Source organism: Pituophis catenifer, unplaced genomic scaffold, assembly GCF_029215685.1.
Source record: "Pituophis catenifer annectens isolate HBS135680 unplaced genomic scaffold, rPitCat1.0.hap2 SCAF_5, whole genome shotgun sequence".
Lineage (NCBI taxonomy): Eukaryota > Metazoa > Chordata > Lepidosauria > Squamata > Colubridae > Pituophis > Pituophis catenifer.
Window position 1 is genome coordinate 61,712,374 of NW_027256885.1, and position 19,668 is coordinate 61,732,041.

General features: G+C 42.3%; 1 protein-coding gene across 2 annotated transcripts in view; it reads left to right on the forward strand.

Moving 5' to 3' along the window:
- The window catches only part of ATP2A1 (ATPase sarcoplasmic/endoplasmic reticulum Ca2+ transporting 1), an 84,820-nt gene that overhangs the window by 18,267 nt on the left and 46,885 nt on the right, over positions 1 to 19,668 (forward strand). For both annotated transcript variants that reach the window (XM_070944574.1, XM_070944573.1), the window contains exons 6-10: positions 13,455 to 13,535; positions 14,924 to 15,009; positions 17,072 to 17,369; positions 18,386 to 18,552; positions 18,771 to 18,859. In XM_070944574.1, coding sequence (XP_070800675.1) covers positions 13,455 to 13,535; positions 14,924 to 15,009; positions 17,072 to 17,369; positions 18,386 to 18,552; positions 18,771 to 18,859 — 721 coding nt within the window. The remainder of the gene's footprint in view (positions 1 to 13,454; positions 13,536 to 14,923; positions 15,010 to 17,071; positions 17,370 to 18,385; positions 18,553 to 18,770; positions 18,860 to 19,668) is intronic.

Consider the following 19,668-nt stretch of genomic DNA (forward strand, 5'->3'; position numbering starts at 1 on the left):
TCGCACCTTTATTTTATTTATTTTTATTTATTTTATGCAATTTATATGCCGCCCTATCTCCGAGGACTCAGGGCGGCTCACAATGGTAAAATGCACAATTCCTGCCAATATAAAATTAAAATCCCAATTTAAAACAATTTAAAATTCATTAACACCCCCCCCCCCACCCCCATCAGTCCAGACTGCGGAACAACCAGGTCTTCAAATTGCGGCAGAACAAGCGAAGGTCAGGGGCCATCTGGAGCTCCAAAGGAAGCTGGTTCCAGAGGGTGGGTGCGCCCACAGAGAAAGCTCTCCCCCTGGGGGTCGCCAGCTAACACTGTCTAGCCGACGGCACCCTGAAGAGGCCCTGTCTGTGGGAACACACCGGGCGATTGAGAATTGTCGCTGGTTGCAGGGGATCCGAAAAATATCCCGGGCCTAGGCCATGAAGGGCTTTGTAGGTAATAACCAGCACCTTGAACCTCACCCGAAGGGCAACCGGTAACCAATGCAAGTCACGCAGGAGGGGTGTAACATGGGAGTGTCGGGACGCTCCCATCACAACCCGCGCGGCCGCATTCTGCACCAGCTGAAGCCTTCGAGTGGTTTTCAAGGGCAGCCCTAGGTAGAGAGCGTTGCAGTAGTCAAGACGGGAGGTGACCAGCACATGAGTAACAGTGCGTAGCCTTTGCCTTTGCGGCCTCTGACCCGATGCAGATCCCGGGTGGCTCCCGGGTGGCTCCATGGTTTACCGTGGAGCTTAGGGAAATGAAGCATCGGAAAAGACGCCTAGAGGGCAGTTGGAGATCCTCCCGGTCGGAATCTGACCGAACACAGTTAAGAACCCATATTAGGTCTTATCTTGTGGCGATGGAAGCGGCGAAACGCCATTATTTCACCGCTCTCATTGCATCTGCAGAAAACCGCCCAGCAGCCCTGTTTAGAGTGACCCGCTCTCTTTTCAATCATGGAGCGAGGGAGGACCCCTTGCAGGGCAGAGCTGAGGATTTCGTACAGTTTCTGCAAGATAAAATCGCTCAGATCCGGACTGGGTTGGACTGTGACTGGGCAGAGTCTATCGAGGAGACAAGGGCTTGTCTTGAAGGTAACATCTGGGTTGGGTTTGAGCCTGTTTCAGTGGATGAAGTGGACAGGATTGTGGGTCGGCTCGGTGCCTCCACGTGTTTATTGGACCCTTGTCCCTCCTGGCTTGTTTCTGCAGCCAGAGAGGTGACTGGAGGCTGGATCCAGGCTGTTGTCAATGCTTCTTTAAAGGAAGGGGTCTTCCCTGCCGCACTTAAAGAGGCGGTGGTTCGACCCCTCCTTAAGAAGCCTACCCTGGATCCGGACTCCCTTAACAACTATCGTCCAGTCTCCAACCTTTGCTTTATAGCGAAGGTTGTCGAGTCCATGGTGGCACAGCAACTCCCTCAATTCCTGGAGGAAACGGACTACCTTGACCCGTACCAATCAGGTTTCAGGCACGGTCACAGCACGGAAACTGCATTGGTCGCCCTGGTGAATGATCTCTGGTGGGCCCGGGATGGGGGCTGTTCCTCCATCCTGGTCCTACTTGACCTCTCAGCGGCTTTTGATACCATCGACCATGGTATCCTGCTGCAGCGACTCAGGGGGCTGGGGATAGGAGGCACTGTTTTACGGTGGTTGTCCTCCTACCTCTCAGGTCGCTCGCAGTTTGTATGGGCAGGGGGACAGAGATCCTCCCCGAGGCCCCTCACATGTGGGGTGCCTCAGGGGTCGGTTCTCTCCCCCCTGCTCTTTAACATCTATATGAAGCTGCTGGGTGAGATCATTCGTGGTTTTGGGGTGAGGTATCATCAATATGCTGATGATACTCAGCTTTATATCTCCACCCCAGACCACCCTGGGGATGCCCTTTCTGTGATGTCCCACTGCCTGGAAGCGGTGTGGGCCTGGATGGGAAGAAACAGACTCAGACTCAACCCATCCAAGACCAAGTGGCTGTGGATGCCGGCATCTCGGGATCTAGTGGTTCCGTCACTCGTGATAGGAGGGGAGGTACTTACTCCCCCTGAAAGGGTTTGCAATCTGGGTGTCCTCCTGGATTCATGGCTGTCTTTAGAAGATCACTTGACAGATGTAACCAGGGGGGCTTTCGCACAGGTACGCCTGGTGCACCAGTTGCGCCCTTTCCTAGACCGGGATGCCCTCGCCACAGTCACTCATGCCCTTGTTACTTCTCGGTTGGATTACTGTAATGCCCTCTACATGGGGCTGCCCTTGGGATGCACCCGGAGGCTTCAACTAGTCCAGAATGTGGCCGCGCAGGTTGTTACGGGAGCCTCTCGTTACTCCCGTGTAACACCTGCACTGGCTGCCGGTGGTCCTCCGGGTTCGTTTCAAGGTGCTGGTGCTCACCTATAAAGCCCTACATGGCTTAGGCCCGGGGTACTTGCAGGACCATCTTCTGCCATCCTCCCATCATCCTGTGTGCTCTCACAGAGCGGGCCTCTTCAGGGTGCCGTCAGTCAGACAATGTCGGCTGGCGGCCCCCAGGGGGAGACCGTGTCTCTGTGGGAGCGCCAACCCTCTGGAACGGTTTGCCCACGGTTTGCTTAGGACAGCCCCTGACCTCCTCTCCTTCTGCCGCGAACTGAAGACGTGGCTTTTTCATCAAATGGACTGACCCGTTGAGGGGGGGTTTTACATTGTAATAATTTTAATTAATTTAAATTGGATTTTAATTTATATTTAATTCATATTGTTGAATTTTTATCTTGTAAGCCGCCCTGAGTCCTTTGGGAGAAGGGCGGCATATAAATTGCAATAAAATAAATAAAAAAATAAATAAATAAAACAATTCATGTGTGCATGTGGATGCACAAAATATTTTGTCATCAAAGTCAGCTTCCAAAAACTTAGAGGTAAATGTTTCCCTCTACAGAGAAGGTCTAGAAACTCTCAATCTCTCCATGTCTCATTCTTTTTAATATTGAAAGGCCATGTTGCAATGTTTTCAGGATCAGACTCAATAAATCATTTAAGAATTAAGAGTTCAAATATATCTCTCTTTATTTACACAAGGCATTCTATATTCACTGAATATTCACAGATAGAAGCAAGGAATGGGTGCGTGCAGCTCCTTATATATACAATGGGTGGAGCTAGATATGGGAGTGGTGAAGTATGAATACATTAAGAAGTGAAGAATAAATTAACCCCTGATATCCCGTTCATATACTATTTACATATTGGAGAATAAGGCATTTACTTGTGACAAATCCCCCTCTAAATGCCGATTCGATATGCTACACCAATTACATTCAGATTCAGAACAATACAAAACATATAGCTTAGAAGTCAGGTATTTATGTTGCTTAGATGGCAAAGGTTTTGTTAATATGTCAGCTAATTGTTCTGATGTCTCACAATGCACCGCTTTAATAAATCCATCCTGAGATAACTGTCTCACATGTTTAAATTTTATATCTATATGTCTGGACCTTTGTCCAATGGCATCAGATCTAGATATTTCGATAGCCGCTTTATTATCTTCATGCATGACAAAAGGCAAGGCGGGTTTTTTCCAAATGTCAGAAATTAAGTCATTAAACCATACAAGGTTATTTGCTGCTTTAGATAGACAAACATATTCTGCTTCTGTTGTTGAAGTGGCCACTAAATCTTGTTTGCCAGTGTACCAGTAAACTGGACAACCGTTAAGGAGGAATATATAACCAGATGTACTTTTTCTGCATGAAGTGTCTCCAGCCCAATCCGCATCTGCGTAACATGTGAGGTTTGGCTCCTTGACATTATTAGGCTCTAATATCAAACAAAAATCTAAGGTATTCTTTAAATATCTTAATATCCTTTTGACAGCTTCCCAATGGTACATTGTTGGTTTGCTGACATGTCTGGACAATAAATTGAGGGGTAAAGCGATATCAGGTCTGGTCCAATTGGAAATGTAAAGAAGGGAACCTATGATTGATCTATAGAATGTGTTATCTTTGAACTCAGGGGATGATTCATCTGCATTCCTTAGAAAGTCAGTCTGCATAGGAGTGTCACAGGGTTTGGCATCGCTTAGATTACATTTGTTCAAGAGCTCTATGATCTTATCTCTCTGAGAAAGCTTGAATCCTCTTCTAGTTTTACTAATTTGAACACCAAGATACTTATTTACTTTGCCTAAAGATTTCAGTGAAAAATGTTCATTTAGCTTTGTTACAAATGTTTCTCTTCTTTCTTTATGTTTACCTATGTACAAAATGTCATCTACATAGATCAATACAAATTCTATGTAATCATCACCCTTTTTAACAAAGAAACAGTTATCAACAGTAGTAGCACTGAAATCCATAGTTTTAAGTACTTTTACTAAACAATCATACCATCGTTTACCAGATTGTTTTAACCCGTATAAACTTTTGTTTAATAACCAAGTCTCATTCTTGTTCGTGTATTGACTGTGAGGTGCTCTTACATATATTTCCTTATCTAATTTGGCGTGTAAATACGCAGTCTGTATGTCATATTGGAATACATCGAGATTGAGTGCTGATGCTACAACTAGGGCTGTTTTGACACTCTCAGTTCTTACTGTGGGGGAGTATGTGTCAGTATAATCCTCGGGATATTTCTGTGCATAACCTTGTGCAACTAATCTAGCCTTGTATAGAGTATTGCCTCCCTCTAAATTTTTAATTTTATATATCCACCTAGTGCCAATAATAGTTTTGTCCTTTGGTGCAATTGCAGGTGTAAATACATCTAATCCTTGTAAACTTTCCATCTCTTTTGTCATTGCTAATTCCCATTTTTCTTTTTCTTTAGGAGGAAGTTTTAACACTTCCTCATATGTATTAGGTGTCGTTGATTCTCCATTCATATGCATTATATAATCCTTGTACTTATTTGGCATTTGATTTCTGGTGTTTCTAATTGTTTTTTCAGGTTTACTATTATTATCATGCAAATATCTTGCTTCCTTTTTTGTTAATGTATCTGTCTTTATTTTGTGTTGACTGTTTGTCCATGTTTTGGTTTTGTTTCTATGTTTGTTGTCATTTTGCTTTTCTATAGTTCTTTTCTCTTGGGGTTTTGTATCTGTGTTGTTGCTTGGGAATATTTCATTAAGATGTATTTTAGACCAGTTGGCCTGTTCATGGAACACAGCTGTTCTGGAAACTATAAATTTGTTATTATTATCAATGAATCTGTATCCTTTTGTACCTGTCTCATATCCCATAAATCTAAGTCTTCTAGACACATTTTCTCCTTTTCTTCTTAATTGTTTAGGTATGTGTACGTCTGCAGTGACTCCAAATATGTGCATGTGTGCTAATTTTGGTTTCCTATTATACATCACTTCATATGGTGTCTTATTTACAATGCTGGACCAAGTTCTATTTTGTGTGTAATTGGAATATTGTAGGGCTTCTGACCAGAATTGTTTGCTTAAGCCAGCATCTTCCAATGTGCATCTAAATGTTTCATGATATCTTTCTTGAAAAGCTACCTTTCTATATGATTTGTGTTCTATGTGGTTGTTAGAGCGACTCCTCCTTGAATTGTCTTCAGCTATTAACTTATTGGATAGACTTTCTATGGATAAGTATCCTAGATTGATTGTGTCTAAATGTGACATATAATTATCCCATGATGGGTCAAGTGAGTTGATGATAACACTTTTCATCGTTTGGTCTGAAATCACCTCCCCCCTTAAATGCAGTTCAGCTCTAATTTTGTTTAAAGATATTAAATGTTCACTTATGGAAACCCCTGGTTTTATCCTAGAAGAAAAGAAATCTTTAGACATTCTTGTGGTAGTAGCTACACTATCACTGTGAAATAAATTGAACATGCATTGAATAATTTCTGAGACAGTCAGATTTTGCTTAATGCTGTGATACATTGCAGGAGATACACTAGAAATTAATAAGAAAAATGCTCTATGGTGTAAGCAGTCTAACTTTAGAGTCCAAGGTCTTTTTGGGGGATTAGTGATAAAAAACAGTAAGTTTTCTTTCATAAAGACAACCTGGAGCTGCTGATACCATTCTTGTAAATTAATGCCATCTATTCTCAGCTTTGGGAAGTCACTGGGCAAGTTTCTGACATTATTGGGTCCATTACTTACAACTGAGGGTAGTCCGTGGTCTCGTAAATGCTGGAAATTACAAAACGGCGTGGGAATGCTCGCAACGAGTCTGCACGATCCTTTCAGCAACTCATGTCTTCCTGGACCGTCTGCGTAGTCTTGCGCATGCGCGTTGCTCATTTCATTCCTGGAGTCGTCGTGAGAGGTTCTCGTCGTTGCGGCTCGCTCGCTCTGCTCCTCCTCAGATGAATCGGTCTCCGGCTCGATCTTGGGAGTCCTGACGATGGCGGTTGTTCTTTTTCTTCTCTTGAGAGCGTTGGTGCTCGCATCGATCTGCGGTGTGGGGCGGTATCTGCAGGGCTCTCTGGGTTCAGGCGTCGGTGCTCTCGTCGTCAGGATGGGAGCGGGTAGATTTTGAGGCGTTGGCTTGCTCGCTTGCTTTCTAGTTGATTTTTTGGTAATCTTTAGTTTCGGTCCAAATGCAGCAAAAAGCGTTTTCATTGCTGACTTTATTTGTGTGTCTGTTGAATCACCTTCACTTTCCGATTCTGATCCTTCTGAGGTGTTTGACTTTTCTTTTTCATTTTCATTATCTAGTAATGTCTTTCGCGCCAGAAATTTTGAATCAAGTTTTCTGATTGGCTCTGCTTCGCTCACCCTGGAGGTCTGTTGAAACCAAGATGGCTGCCATTTGAAATTTTGCGCGGGATCACCGTTTTTCTTCTTCACAGCATTTTTGTCTGTAATCGTATCACTCACTATTTTTGAATCTTTTGGCTTTTCAGTAGCGATGTGCTTCTCTCTCGCTGCTCCGCTGTTTTTCAGCATATCTTGGAGGTTCGCGATGAGGCTTTCATCGTTCTTCTGGCTTTTTAACAGTTTTAATATCTCTGACCTGAGTTCGTTGTTTTCTATTTTGTTTTCCTCTCGGTCATCATTTTCATTTATTATTTCTTCGTCTTCAGTGGTGTATTCTTCAGATTCTCTCGAAATCGCATTTGTGGACTCATCGATTATTTCTTGATCCGTTTCCATTTCTTTGCTGTATGCCCTGGTGTTGGGCCTATCTCTCTTAGATATATTTAAGTTTTTATTGAGTCAATTTAACCATCCTCTGCTACCAGCTTGTTGCAATGTTTTCAGGATCAGACTCAATAAATCATTTAAGAATTAAGAGTTCAAATATATCTCTCTTTATTTACACAAGGCATTCTATATTCACTGAATATTCACAGATAGAAGCAAGGAATGGGTGCGTGCAGCTCCTTATATATACAATGGGTGGAGCTAGATATGGGAGTGGTGAAGTATGAATACATTAAGAAGTGAAGAATAAATTAACCCCTGATATCCCGTTCATATACTATTTACATATTGGAGAATAAGGCATTTACTTGTGACAGCCCAGTTCCTTGGTCATGCTTTTTTCTTTTAATTTTCTTTTAAATGCTGCTGGCCAAGCAACTTTGGCATCAGTTAGGGGGATGTAGGAACATAGTTGTTGCCACCTTTCTCCTAGTCTGGCCTGGCCCTGAGTTCCCCTCCCTGCCTAGGGAAGTTGTGACCCCTCCATCTCCTTGAAGAAGAGAAGGAAATGGAGCAATGGATAGTGCCCAGCAACCAGCTTCTCCTTGTATGGACACTGGCAGGCAGCTGGTGATGCTTTGGGAATGTGATGAAGCAGGCAAGGAGGGAGAGAGAGAGACACTTAATGCGCTGGTGGAAAAGTGAGCTTCGGTGCATTTGGACATCTAGGGTTACTGTGCCTTGTCAGATGAAAGAGGGACAGGCAAAGGAGAAACCCACACTGGGATTCTGCCTCTGGCTACCTTAGAAGCAGGGCAAAAATATAACTTCCACCCCATCTGCATCCTACATTCTTCAATCCTGACATACCTGAAGCATATCCTTTTTTTTTTTTTAATTAAAAAGTTTTTAAAAAGTTTACACATATTTTCCCTTCCCTCCTCCCCCCTACTGCCCCAACCCTCCCCCCCCCCCGACTTCCCAAAGCAAATACAGGATATAGCATTTAACAAACATATAAACAAAAACAAAAACATAAGCTAACTATCTATAGGTTTATCTCCCTTTTGCACTTTAACTCCCCTTGTTCATATCTGAATATAACTATTTAAACCAGTTATTGCTTGAAAATAATCAATCCAACTTCGTTCTTGTCCGTTCTTCAATAATAAACAAGTCTTCTTTCTTCCAGCACTGCACAATCAGTGCTCAATTATAATTAACCATCACATCTCCAACCCTTACATATATTAACACATTAACAAAATATTTTAACCAATCTCAAATAAATTATATTATAAAAACCTTACTTTTACTTTTTACCCCATAAATTTATATTGATTCTTCCTGAAAACATTCCTTAGTTAATAACTTTGCATAAACTTATTCATCTTATTCTCTACATTTTAGTATTAATATACTTCAAAACAAAAATGAAAATTTGGTCAGTAGCTCATAACAATTCAAACATAACATTACTTAATATAACTTTTCAAGACAAATCATGTCCCTAGATATAAGTAAATCATTCATTTTCACTATAACATAACTTTTCCAAACAAATCATATCCCTAGATACAGGTATAGTCATTCATTTTCACTACTACTATCCTCCCCAGACAAAAAGATTGTAATTTTTCCATCTCCATTTTTTCCTAACTTTTTTGCGAACCTTCTTCTTCAGTCTTATTCCTCTGCCTTCTTTTATTTTTATAAGTTCTTGAATTTTCAACTGAAGTTGCTGTACCTTACAATCTTGTTCTCTTCGCAAAGTAATTCCTTTCAGTAAACACACCTCTTTAACTGTGATTGAGAGTCCATTTTTGTAAAAAAGTTGTAAAGTTCCACTTCGAATCCACCTTCTTATATTAGAAATCCCAACGCCTCCTGACAATTTTCCAGTTGACTGTATCAAAGCCTCTGGAGAAATCTCTCTCAATATTTCCTGGTTACACTCCTTCAAACCTCTCAGCCTTTCCTTCTTAATTTGAAAAACATCCATTCCATTTTCCAAAGGCACATTAAACTGGATTGTTTCTTCCACCTCTTCATTCAGCAACTCACTATTATTTGGCAACTGAAATACCGCTACAGTATCTTCACTTGCAACTTTGTTTTGAACTTGAATAAAATCCTTGTTGAAAAACCCTTCCATTCTTTCCATCAACACGGAGGTAAATGATTCTAAAATTTCTTTAAAAAGATCCGCAATCAGTATTTGTGTTTTTACTGATGTTTGTAATAGTGAGCCTTCATCACTTTCAAAAAAGCCAGCCATTTTTTTTTGTCCATCCACCTTGAACAATGCTGGGTGTTAACAGCTTTATCAAGAGTTAACTTTCACTTTCACACCCTAATAAGCACAAGCGCCATTTTCCTCACTCCTTTAAGCAGCTTCAAAAAGTAGCAATTTAAGCGTGGAATTAAGAGTTTGTTACTTGCAATTGTCTGCTCTCCTGTCTTCACTCCGTCTGCATAGATGATCAACTTAGATCTCAGTAAAGATTGCAGAAGTGGTTGCAATGTTTTTTTCTGCTTAAAGCAGAAGCGCCCTGGATCTCGGAGTTTCACCGGACTTCCTGGGGAGCTCTCACCCTCCAAGCCCCCAAAACTATTTCAGGGGCTTTCGGGGAGCTCTACCCCCATCCGATTGCTCTCCTTTCCCTCTTCTCCCAGGGGAAAGGTTTTCCAGCCGCCAGACAGCTGATTTGCGCTGTCAGGGTGGCTTTACAAGATCACAGGGCTGGCGCTTCGAGAGAGAGCGTCCAGCAACATCAGCGGTACCACCGGAAGTCCATCTGAAGCATATCCTTGACGATCGTGCACTTCTGAGGAAAACAGGGATTTTTGAAGGTTTTCCCCTGCATTTCTGAGCAATATTTATTAGTTTAAGCTCCATATGCAATAGGTATGAATAGGTATCTGGTAACTGAGCAGAGTCTCATAAATGGCTCAGGGGTGGGTTCTACTTACCTTTACTACAGGTTCGTATCGCGAGTGGGTGCGATACGAACCGGTAGTAAAGGTAAGTAGAACCCAACCCTGGTTTGCGTTTGTTAAATAGCTTTGCTGGGAGGGATTTTGTGGGGAGAATAGTGAGGTGAGAGACTGAGGAAGCCCACCTGGGCTGAGTGTGGGCAAATGACTTAATTTAAAAAAAGAAAACCAGGGAACATTTTGAAGGGGAATGGGGCCAAGGGAACTGGAGAACCCCAAAATTATTTCTGATTGAGCAGGGAAAAATTGGATTTTTCTCAGAGCAATTTTGTCACCACAGGAATTAAACCTCTAAAACCATATTTAAGTGCTAAATGGGAGAGATTTACACAAATGCAGTTGAAAATTTTCACTCTTCTGATTTCAATTGCTCCAATTGATTGCATTTACACTTACATTGTACTTACATTGTACCTCAAGCATGTTTCCTAAAGAAATAAGATTTTCTGCAAGATAACCATGTAACAATAAACAAACCAATGTGATGATACTTTTTAATGAATTCATCTATCTCTACTCAATTAATGGAGATAAGAAGCCAAAACTGATATTAAAAATACCAGCAAAAACTGATCAATGATCTGAATGTAATTATAACTATGTGTAACAATATAATTTTGAAATTTAACTGATGGGTTGCTTGCTGAATTAATAAAAATATTTCTTAGGAAAAGCAGGTCTGACAGAAAAGCTCCAAACTGCAAGGAGAAAAATGTTTTTAAAACTGTATAATACATATATACAGTTATATATATGTATATAATATATACATAATACAAAACTACCATATTATGAGAGGTTTAAATTACTTAAGCCATTTACTTGGGTGGCAACCTCACAGAATTCTATGGCATTTATTTACAAACAAACATATATAGAATTCTGCTATTAAAATCCTTCTCCACACTGTCTGGTTCTTCATGGTCAATATGCTTGTAAAAAATGGAGGACTCCAGAATGAAGGCAAGAATTAAATGTTTTGCGGCCTTAATTCGTTTTTTCTGTGAACAAAGCTTAACCAAGCCAAATGAAAACTTCATTACAGTCATAGACCAGCATAAAGCAAAGTTAACCATTGGCTGAGCAGAGAATCTTTTTAAAATGCTAAAAAGAGATTTTGCTTCTCAGGACTATTCAGACATTTGTTTTATCATTGTTGCCTTGGGCAACATGGTTGAAAAAAAATCCTAGGAGATAAATAGTAGTATATTTATTTCTGAATTGTAGTGGTGTAGAAAAAAAAAACCAGAGAGATTTAATATATTGCCAGGGGGACTTTTGGTCAGGTTCGCCTGATCCGCCAGTTGCGGCCCTTTCTTGATCGGGATTCCCTGTGCACAGTCACTCATGCCCTCGTCACCTCTCGCCTGGACTACTGCAATGCTCTCTACATGGGGCTCCCCTTGAAGAGCACCCGGAGGCTCCAACTGGTCCAGAATGCGGCCACACGGGTAGTCACGGGAGCCGCATGGTGCTCCCATACAACACCTCTCCTGCATGAGCTGCACTGGCTCCCAGTGGTCTTCCGGGTGTGCTTCAAGGTGTTGGTTATCACCTTTAAAGCGCTCCATGGCATAGGACCTAGTTATCTTCGAGACCGCCTGCTGCTACCGATGGCCTCCCATCGACCTGTGCACTCCCACAGAGAGGGCCTCCTCGGGGTGCCATCAGCCAAACAATGTAGGCTGGTGACCCCCAGGGGGAGGGCCTTCTCTGTGGGGGCACCTACCCTCTGGAATCAGCTGCCCCCAGAGATAAGGAGAATCCAAGACCTCGGTGCCTTCCGCCGTGCCCTCAAAACCTTCTTTTTCCAGCAAGCCGGGCTGGCCTAACACTTTTTAAAATGTTTTTAATTGTTTGTTATTGTTTTTAATCATGGGGCCAAATTTATATATATCTTTTTAATTGTATTTTAATGTTTGTAGTTTATGCTTTTACTTGGCTGTTCACTGCCCTGAGTCCTCAGGGAGAAGGGCGGTATACAAATTTAAAAATAAATAAATAAATAAATAAATAAATAAATAAATAAATAAATAAATAAATAAATAAATAAATATGGCAAATTTCATCCAATGAAATTCCTGCTTCAAATTTGACCCCAGTAAGAATTTTTTCTCATTCAAGCTACCTTCAGTTCCATATAAATAATGTTCTTTGACTTTAGACCAATGTTTCTCAACCTTAACAATTTTATATATGTGGACTTTAACTCCTAGAATTGCTGATTGGAAAATTCTGGGAGTTGAGTCTACATATTTTAAAGCTGCAAAGGTTGAGAAACACTGATCTAGACTGGAAAAAAACCCACTCTGATGATCCTGGTTAACTGAGTTGTTCAATGGTCTCCTGTCCATAAAGTGTTCAGATTTGACACTGTCTTCTACTGCCCTCCAGTGGATGCCATCACTTTTCTTTCCTTAATGTAGAACTTGGGTCAATGGACCTCTAGCCTTTCTGACCCAAGACATTCTGCTGTCTGAAGCAAAAGATAAAGTAGTTTACATGCCTTAGAAACCATCTGGATTGAAAATTGAATTTCATCTGAGGACAGTTGTCTAGCTAAGGCAGACACGTAGCCTGGAATAAACCTTCTTTGACAGAAAGGAACTGAATCCATCACGGCCTGAGACAAGCTCTTTGTTTTGCCTACAGGAAGGGCTGCCCATACCTTGGTTCACAGTGGAGGAAAACCTTGTACAGCTTCCTTATCTTAGTTCCTAGTGCAATCACTTGTACCGTAGGTTGAGCAATTGACATCAGATGCTTAATGATGTCACCATACAATTGTCACACTTTAGAAACTATAGGCCATTTGCATGATAATATGACTGACACAAATTATGGCCTTTGCACAATGACATCATGAAGTGAGTGACATCACTGCAGCATCTACTGGACATCTATGATGTGATGATTCTGGTTGTGGCTGGGTTCACATAACACATAAACAGGCTGAAATCAATTCTTTGTGCAAATTCAGTAGGGTTACTTTGTGACCCAGTAGTTGGACATACTGTATACTATATACAAAATCTGGTTAGGGAATTAACCTATTTTCTGAGTTTACATAGTATACTGTTCTATAAATTATCCAAATGGATTGGATTTTTCACATGCTAAATCTGAAGAAACAACCTAAGATTAAAAATTACCCAAGCTTAGTATATTGATTTTGACATTAGATTTTTATTTGACCCGGTTAAGTTATGCTAGCCCAGAAAATTCAATTAATTCAGAAAAATGTGGTTTACTTAGCCATGGCTTAACATATAGTCAATAGCAGGTGTTTTATTTTTTTACATCAAACAATAGTGACTGTTCTGTGGCTAAAACTGGAGGTTATTCTTTTTTTGTTCCCCAGTTGGTGACAAAGTCCCAGCTGATATCCGTATAATTTCTATCAAATCCACCACTCTGCGTGTGGACCAGTCTATTCTGACAGGTAAGGAACTCATACACAATATTAGCAATAAGTAAATTCTGCCCATAAGACAATGGGGGAAAAAGTAAAAAGAAAGGGAGAAAGAGGGAATAATAACAGAGGCTATGCTTTTAAATCTCAGCCAATCAGAGAAGAGCTGGAGAAAAACCTATATTTTAAACCACTTTGTAAAGGGGAAGGATAGGACTATATAGAGATCATAGACTCTATGGATAAATCTGTGGTTGGGAAAACGTGCCTTGGAAAATCATTGGTATAGGTCAGGGGTGTCAAACTCGATTTCATTGAGGGCTGCATCAGGGTTGTGTTTGACCTTGGGGGGCTGGGGTGGGCATGGTCAGGGTGGGCGTGGCCAGCTCAACGTCACTCGTGTCAGGGGCGTCTTTGGTGGCCCAAGTGCTCTGCCAGTGAAAACGGGCTCCCAAGCTCTGTTTCTGGCTGCAATGGCCTCCTGCAACCATCTGCCAGTGAAAACGGAGCCCAGGAGGGCTGCACGCAGCCCTTGTGAGCTCCATTTTCAGCTGCTATGGCTTCCTGCACCCCTCTGCCAGCGAAAACATTTTTGCTGGTGGAGACACCATGGGCTGGTCCTTTGCTGTTCCAAACACCCTGCAGGCTGGATCCAGCCCCCGGGCCTTGAGTTTGACACCCCTAGTATAGGTAGATTTGGGTAAGATCTATGCCAGTGTTGTTCAACCTTGGCTAATTAAAGATATGTAGACTTCAACTCCCAGAATTTACTAGCCAGCTTGCTGCCTGAGGAATTCTGGAATTGAAGTCCACATAACTTAATGTTAAGTAGGGTGAATGAGGACACAGAAGCCAGGTCATGAATAACAACAGAACCTTACTTCATGGTGTGAATCCAGCAACTGACCCAGGGAAACAGCTCCCTTTATATACTCTACAGTCCTGGCAATCAGCCAATCAGTTGAGAGCAATTACATTCAAACTTTCCCGCCAAAACTATATACATAACACCCCTCCCCTCCCAGAAGGCACTTGGGATACACATTTACATACAAAATCATGCAGGTGACCAGAGCGTGTCCAGACCCTAGTAGACATGCACAGTTCAGTCTGTGGTGTGGCGTCGAGCGGGTCGGAGGGACCTCTTGTTTCTCCCCACTCCGCCAATGGAACCTCCTGGATTTCTCCGGGGGCGTTGACTTCTTCAGTTGTTCTCAATTCCTTGGGTTGCCGGCTCCGGACACCAAAGTCTTCAGATAGTTTCTCCACTTTCCCGCCAAAACTATATACATAACACTTAAAGTACCCAAGACTGAGAAACACTGATCTATGCAATATATAATGCTTGCATTCAGTCAAGCCATCTTGACCCTGTTGTGTATGAAGCAAGTGGTCTGACCCTTTATATCTCCACCCAGGTGAATCTGTCTCTGTGATCAAACATACTGATCCTGTCCCAGATCCCCGGGCTGTAAATCAGGACAAAAAGAACATGCTGTTTTCTGTGAGTATTACTGACAGGGCTGAAGATGTAAAGCCTCCTGATGCATCTTTTTGATCCAAATTGTCTTTATTTGGTTACACAGTGGGATAAAGAATCAGTTGAATGTCTATGGCAGTGATGGCTAACCTTTTTGCCATCGCGTGCCAGGAGAGGGGGGGGCGGGGGAGGGTTGCACGCGCAAGTGCCTACGCACATGCGCACGCAACCCCACCCCCGCTCCTGGCACATGATGGCCTGGTAGGCCCGTTTTTCTTTCTTACCTGGTTCCAGATCCTCTCTATGCATCTGGGAAGGGCGAAAACAGCCTTTCCCACTCCCTTGGAGGCCCTACGGAGGCTGAAAGGGCCCATTTCCCAACTCTCGGTGGGACAGGAAGTGACATTTTTTGCTGTCCCCAGCCTCCAGAACCTCTCTAGGAGTCTCTAGAAGCCACTCTAGGAGTCTCTAGGAGCCTCTCTAGGAGTCTCTGGAGGCTGGGGACAGGAAAAAAGTCACTTCCTGTCCCACTGGGAGTCGGGAAATGGGCCCTTTCAGCCTCCGTAGGGCCTCCAAGGGAGTGGGAAAGGCTGTTTTTGCCCTTCCCAGATGCATAGAAAGGATCTGGAGCCAGGTAAGAAAGAAAAACGGGCCTTCCCCACCCCCCCCCCAGGCCCTCCAGAGGCAGGAAACAGCCAGCTGCATGCGCCCCAGAGCTGAGCTGGCGTGCCCACTAATATGGCTCCTCATGCCACCTGTGGCACGCGTGCCATAGGTTCGCCATCACGGGTCTATGGAGATTCTCAGTCATCCAGGTCATGGTTGTCCCAAAAGTGCTTTTTCAAAAGGCAACTGGACTTTGTTTCTTCCCTGAAGACATTTTGCTTTTCATCCAAGAAGTTTGTTCAGCTCAGAGCTGCTGAAGAAGTTTCTTGGATGAGAAGGGAAACATCTTCAAGGAAACAGCAAAGTCAGTTGCCTTTTGAAAAAATCACTTTTGGGACAATCTGACATCATTTTATTTGCTTTCCCTTGCTCTTTCAAGCAACAATGCAAATTGGCTAATATTACATTGCACTTTTATGTCACCTATAGGTAACTGGGGAGATTGGGGCAAAACAATAGGCTTATAAATTCCATAATTTTATACTTCCTATTAATAACATATGACTGTCAAAAAGAGTGATATGATATAGCCAAAAATTTGAATATGATTGCAAGTCAGATACAACTAGGGAGACACGACAAGTGTAAGATAATCAAATTATTGACTATATGCCATCAACTCAGTGTTGACTCTGAGTGACCACACAGAAAGATTTTATCCAAGATGATCTGTCCCCAAGCTAGTCCTTCAGGTCCTCCAATGATTCAGTAATCTCTGCTGTAACTGAATCTGTTGGTCATCCTTTTTCTTTTTCCTTTTACCTTTGCAAGAGCTAATTCCGCAAGTTAAGGAAATGTGCTATTTGCTTATTTTTGCTTCTTCATTAAGAATTTAGCAGCATGCTAAAACCTCACCCCAGAAGGTGTGCACATGGTTCTTGGAATGGGTGATGGGATAGGATTAGAGTTTTGTGGCTGCCATGATCCCTAGCAGAAGTTTCAGCAATTTCCTAAACCAATGGCCCCCAACCTTTTGGGCACCAGGGACTGGTTCTGTCTAGAGAGGTTTTTTTGCGGACTGGAGGGGGTGTGGTTTCATGTGCTACCTGCATCCTGTGGGTGGGGTTTCACTTGTTTGTGTGGCCTGGTTTCTGGCATGCTGCAGACCGGTCCTGGTCCATGGACCAGGGGTTAGGGACTCCTCTACTAAACAATAGTTCCAACCATTTTTTTGCAGTTAGAGAATGAACATGCTATAGATGTAGCACAGACATGTTCTTTACTGCCATGATGACTGGAGACCTTGGATTTTTAAGAAAGAAAACAATGTGCTTATCTAAGTTGTACACAGCCATACTTACAGTCTTCTTTATCTAAAATAACTTAGTATTCCCCACCCATTATTTATTGAGTGCCTCTTTCCTTTGTTGATTTTAATCCGTTTTGTTCTTATTCCCCTTCGTCTTCAAACCCACTCCAGGGTACCAACATTGGTGCTGGCAAAGCTGTTGGTATCGTCATCGCCACAGGCGTGAGCACTGAGATTGGTAAGATCCGCGATGAAATGGCAGCCACAGAGCAAGAGAAGACACCATTACAGCAGAAACTGGATGAGTTTGGTGAGCAGCTGTCCAAAGTCATTTCCCTCATCTGTGTGGCTGTCTGGCTCATCAACATTGGGCATTTCAACGACCCCATACATGGTGGTTCCTGGATCCGCGGTGCCATCTACTACTTCAAGATTGCTGTTGCCCTCGCTGTGGCTGCCATCCCAGAAGGTCAGTTGAGGCCATTCCACGTTCCCATAACCACCTGTCCAGGCTTAATGAGAAATTTCTTTCTTTTTTAAAATAGCTTTTGCTGCCATCATATTTTTGTGCTTTCATTTTGTTCTGTTCTGAACATATGGTGCACTGAACTCTGAAAAGGGTCTGAAGGAGTTGGAGTCCAGCCCTTTAGATATTAACCCATACTGTCACAAAGCCTTAAGTTATCCGTGACTGGATTTACACTTTGTGCAAACCGTCATTTATTGCATGTTGATCATGTGATCACCTTTTGTGACCTTCTGACAAGCCAAGTCAATGGGGAAGCCAGATTCACTTAACAACCATGTGACTAACTTAACAACTGCAAAATCATTTAACAACTGTGGCAAGAAAGATCGTAAAATGGGGCAAACCACACTTAACAAATGTCTCACTCAGCAACAAAAAATTTGGGCTCAATTGTGTAAGTCAAGGACAACCAGTAGAAAAGCCAAATCAACTGAGATAGCACAGAGCATCCTGGATGTTAAAGGAGTTACAGACAATCATCTTGCAGATTTGCTTTCTGGTACTTTGGTTTGTTCGTTAGACCCCGGTCCACCTGGGGAGGAGGCTGTTTCTTAAAATGCAAATTTGTCTACCCCCCCACCCCCCACCCCCCCAGCTAGGTTTTCTGGTGAACTGACTACAGTAATGTTGTATCTCTAGGCCTTTCAACACAGAGAACAGAATTAAGATCTTTTTTCAGTCCTTCTACTACAATGTCACTCAGATTTCAGAGACTGTTCAGATCCAAAGTATTTCCTGTACTATTGGGCTATGACACACTATTACAGTTCTCATTAAAGCCTTAGCATTCTTTGTCACAAACTGGAATCTAATAATGTGACTTTCCCAATGATATCTGAAACAGAAGTATAATTATGGGTAGTAAGAGCCAAAGGGGTCATCCGAGCTGATTTGTTTGAACGTGACATGAATTCCCCAAGCTTATCTTTTTGTTCCTTCCTCTTCTTCCTCTTCAGGCCTTCCCGCTGTCATCACAACCTGTCTAGCTCTGGGGACTCGCCGTATGGCCAAGAAAAATGCCATTGTCAGAAGCCTGCCCTCAGTGGAGACCTTGGGCTGCACCTCTGTCATCTGTTCCGACAAAACTGGCACCCTGACTACCAACCAAATGTCTGTTTGCAAGGTGAGCTGAAGGTGGATGCCAGCACTTTTCTCATCTAAAGTCTCTTTTGGGCATCTCATCTTCATCCTTATTGAAATCCTGTCCCTTCCTTCCTTCCTTCCTTCCTTCCTTCCTTCCTTCCTTCCTTCCTTCCTTCCTTCCTTCCTTCCTTCCTTCCTTCCTCCCTCCCTCCCTCCCTCCCTCCCTCCCTCCCTCCCTCCCTCCCTCTTTTTCTCTAGATGTTTGTTGTGGACAAAATAGAGGGAGATTTTTGTATCTTGAATGAATTCAATATCACTGGTTCCACCTACGCCCCAGAAGGAGAAATGTAAGTACAAATGTGAACTCTAAATAAAGCCAAAAGTTTAGCCTAAGCCTGTATATATATATATATAGAGAGAAAAATAGACACTGATTTTTTAAAAACCAAAGCCAATACTTTAGTTTTTACATAATGCTAAATAATATTTTGCTTCAACTATGGTTTTGTTAAGTTGAAGTGATTGGATTCACCAACACATAATTTATTGGTTATTATGGTTTGAAATTATAATGGCTAGTTTCAACCAAAATAATAAATCAAAACCAAACAAATCATATTCTGTCTTAATGTGATATTTATTCTTCCAGAAAAAAAATCAGATGCTTTGATTTCTTAGCTGTTGTTTTGCTTCTCCCATAATTCACAGAAACAATCTATGCTCCTTCCAATTATATATCTTTGTTAAGGAATTCGCAGAGTAACCCTTGAATAGCAAGGGTGTGCACATGAAAGCGATTGAGAGTAGTTACGAATAAACACAGTCAACACACAGATACACTGAGTTGTATTTACTTTCAGGAAATAGTAAGGCACAGTCCAATAAACAGTCCAGGTCATACACATCTAAAGCAGGAGATAGCAAAACGACAGTCCAGGGATAATCCAATAACAAAGTCTTCTTACCAGTCATCGTAGTCATTCACAATAAACAGTTCTTCTTGATTTGCAAACAGTAGCATACAGAGATATCAGAGAGCAAGAACAGCAAAGAGAAACAAACCATGTTTCTAGCTCCCTCTTAAGGACATTGGCTACAGAGCTAACCAATCAGGACACAGTATGATGCAATACAGCAGTCTTAAAGCTATATTGAT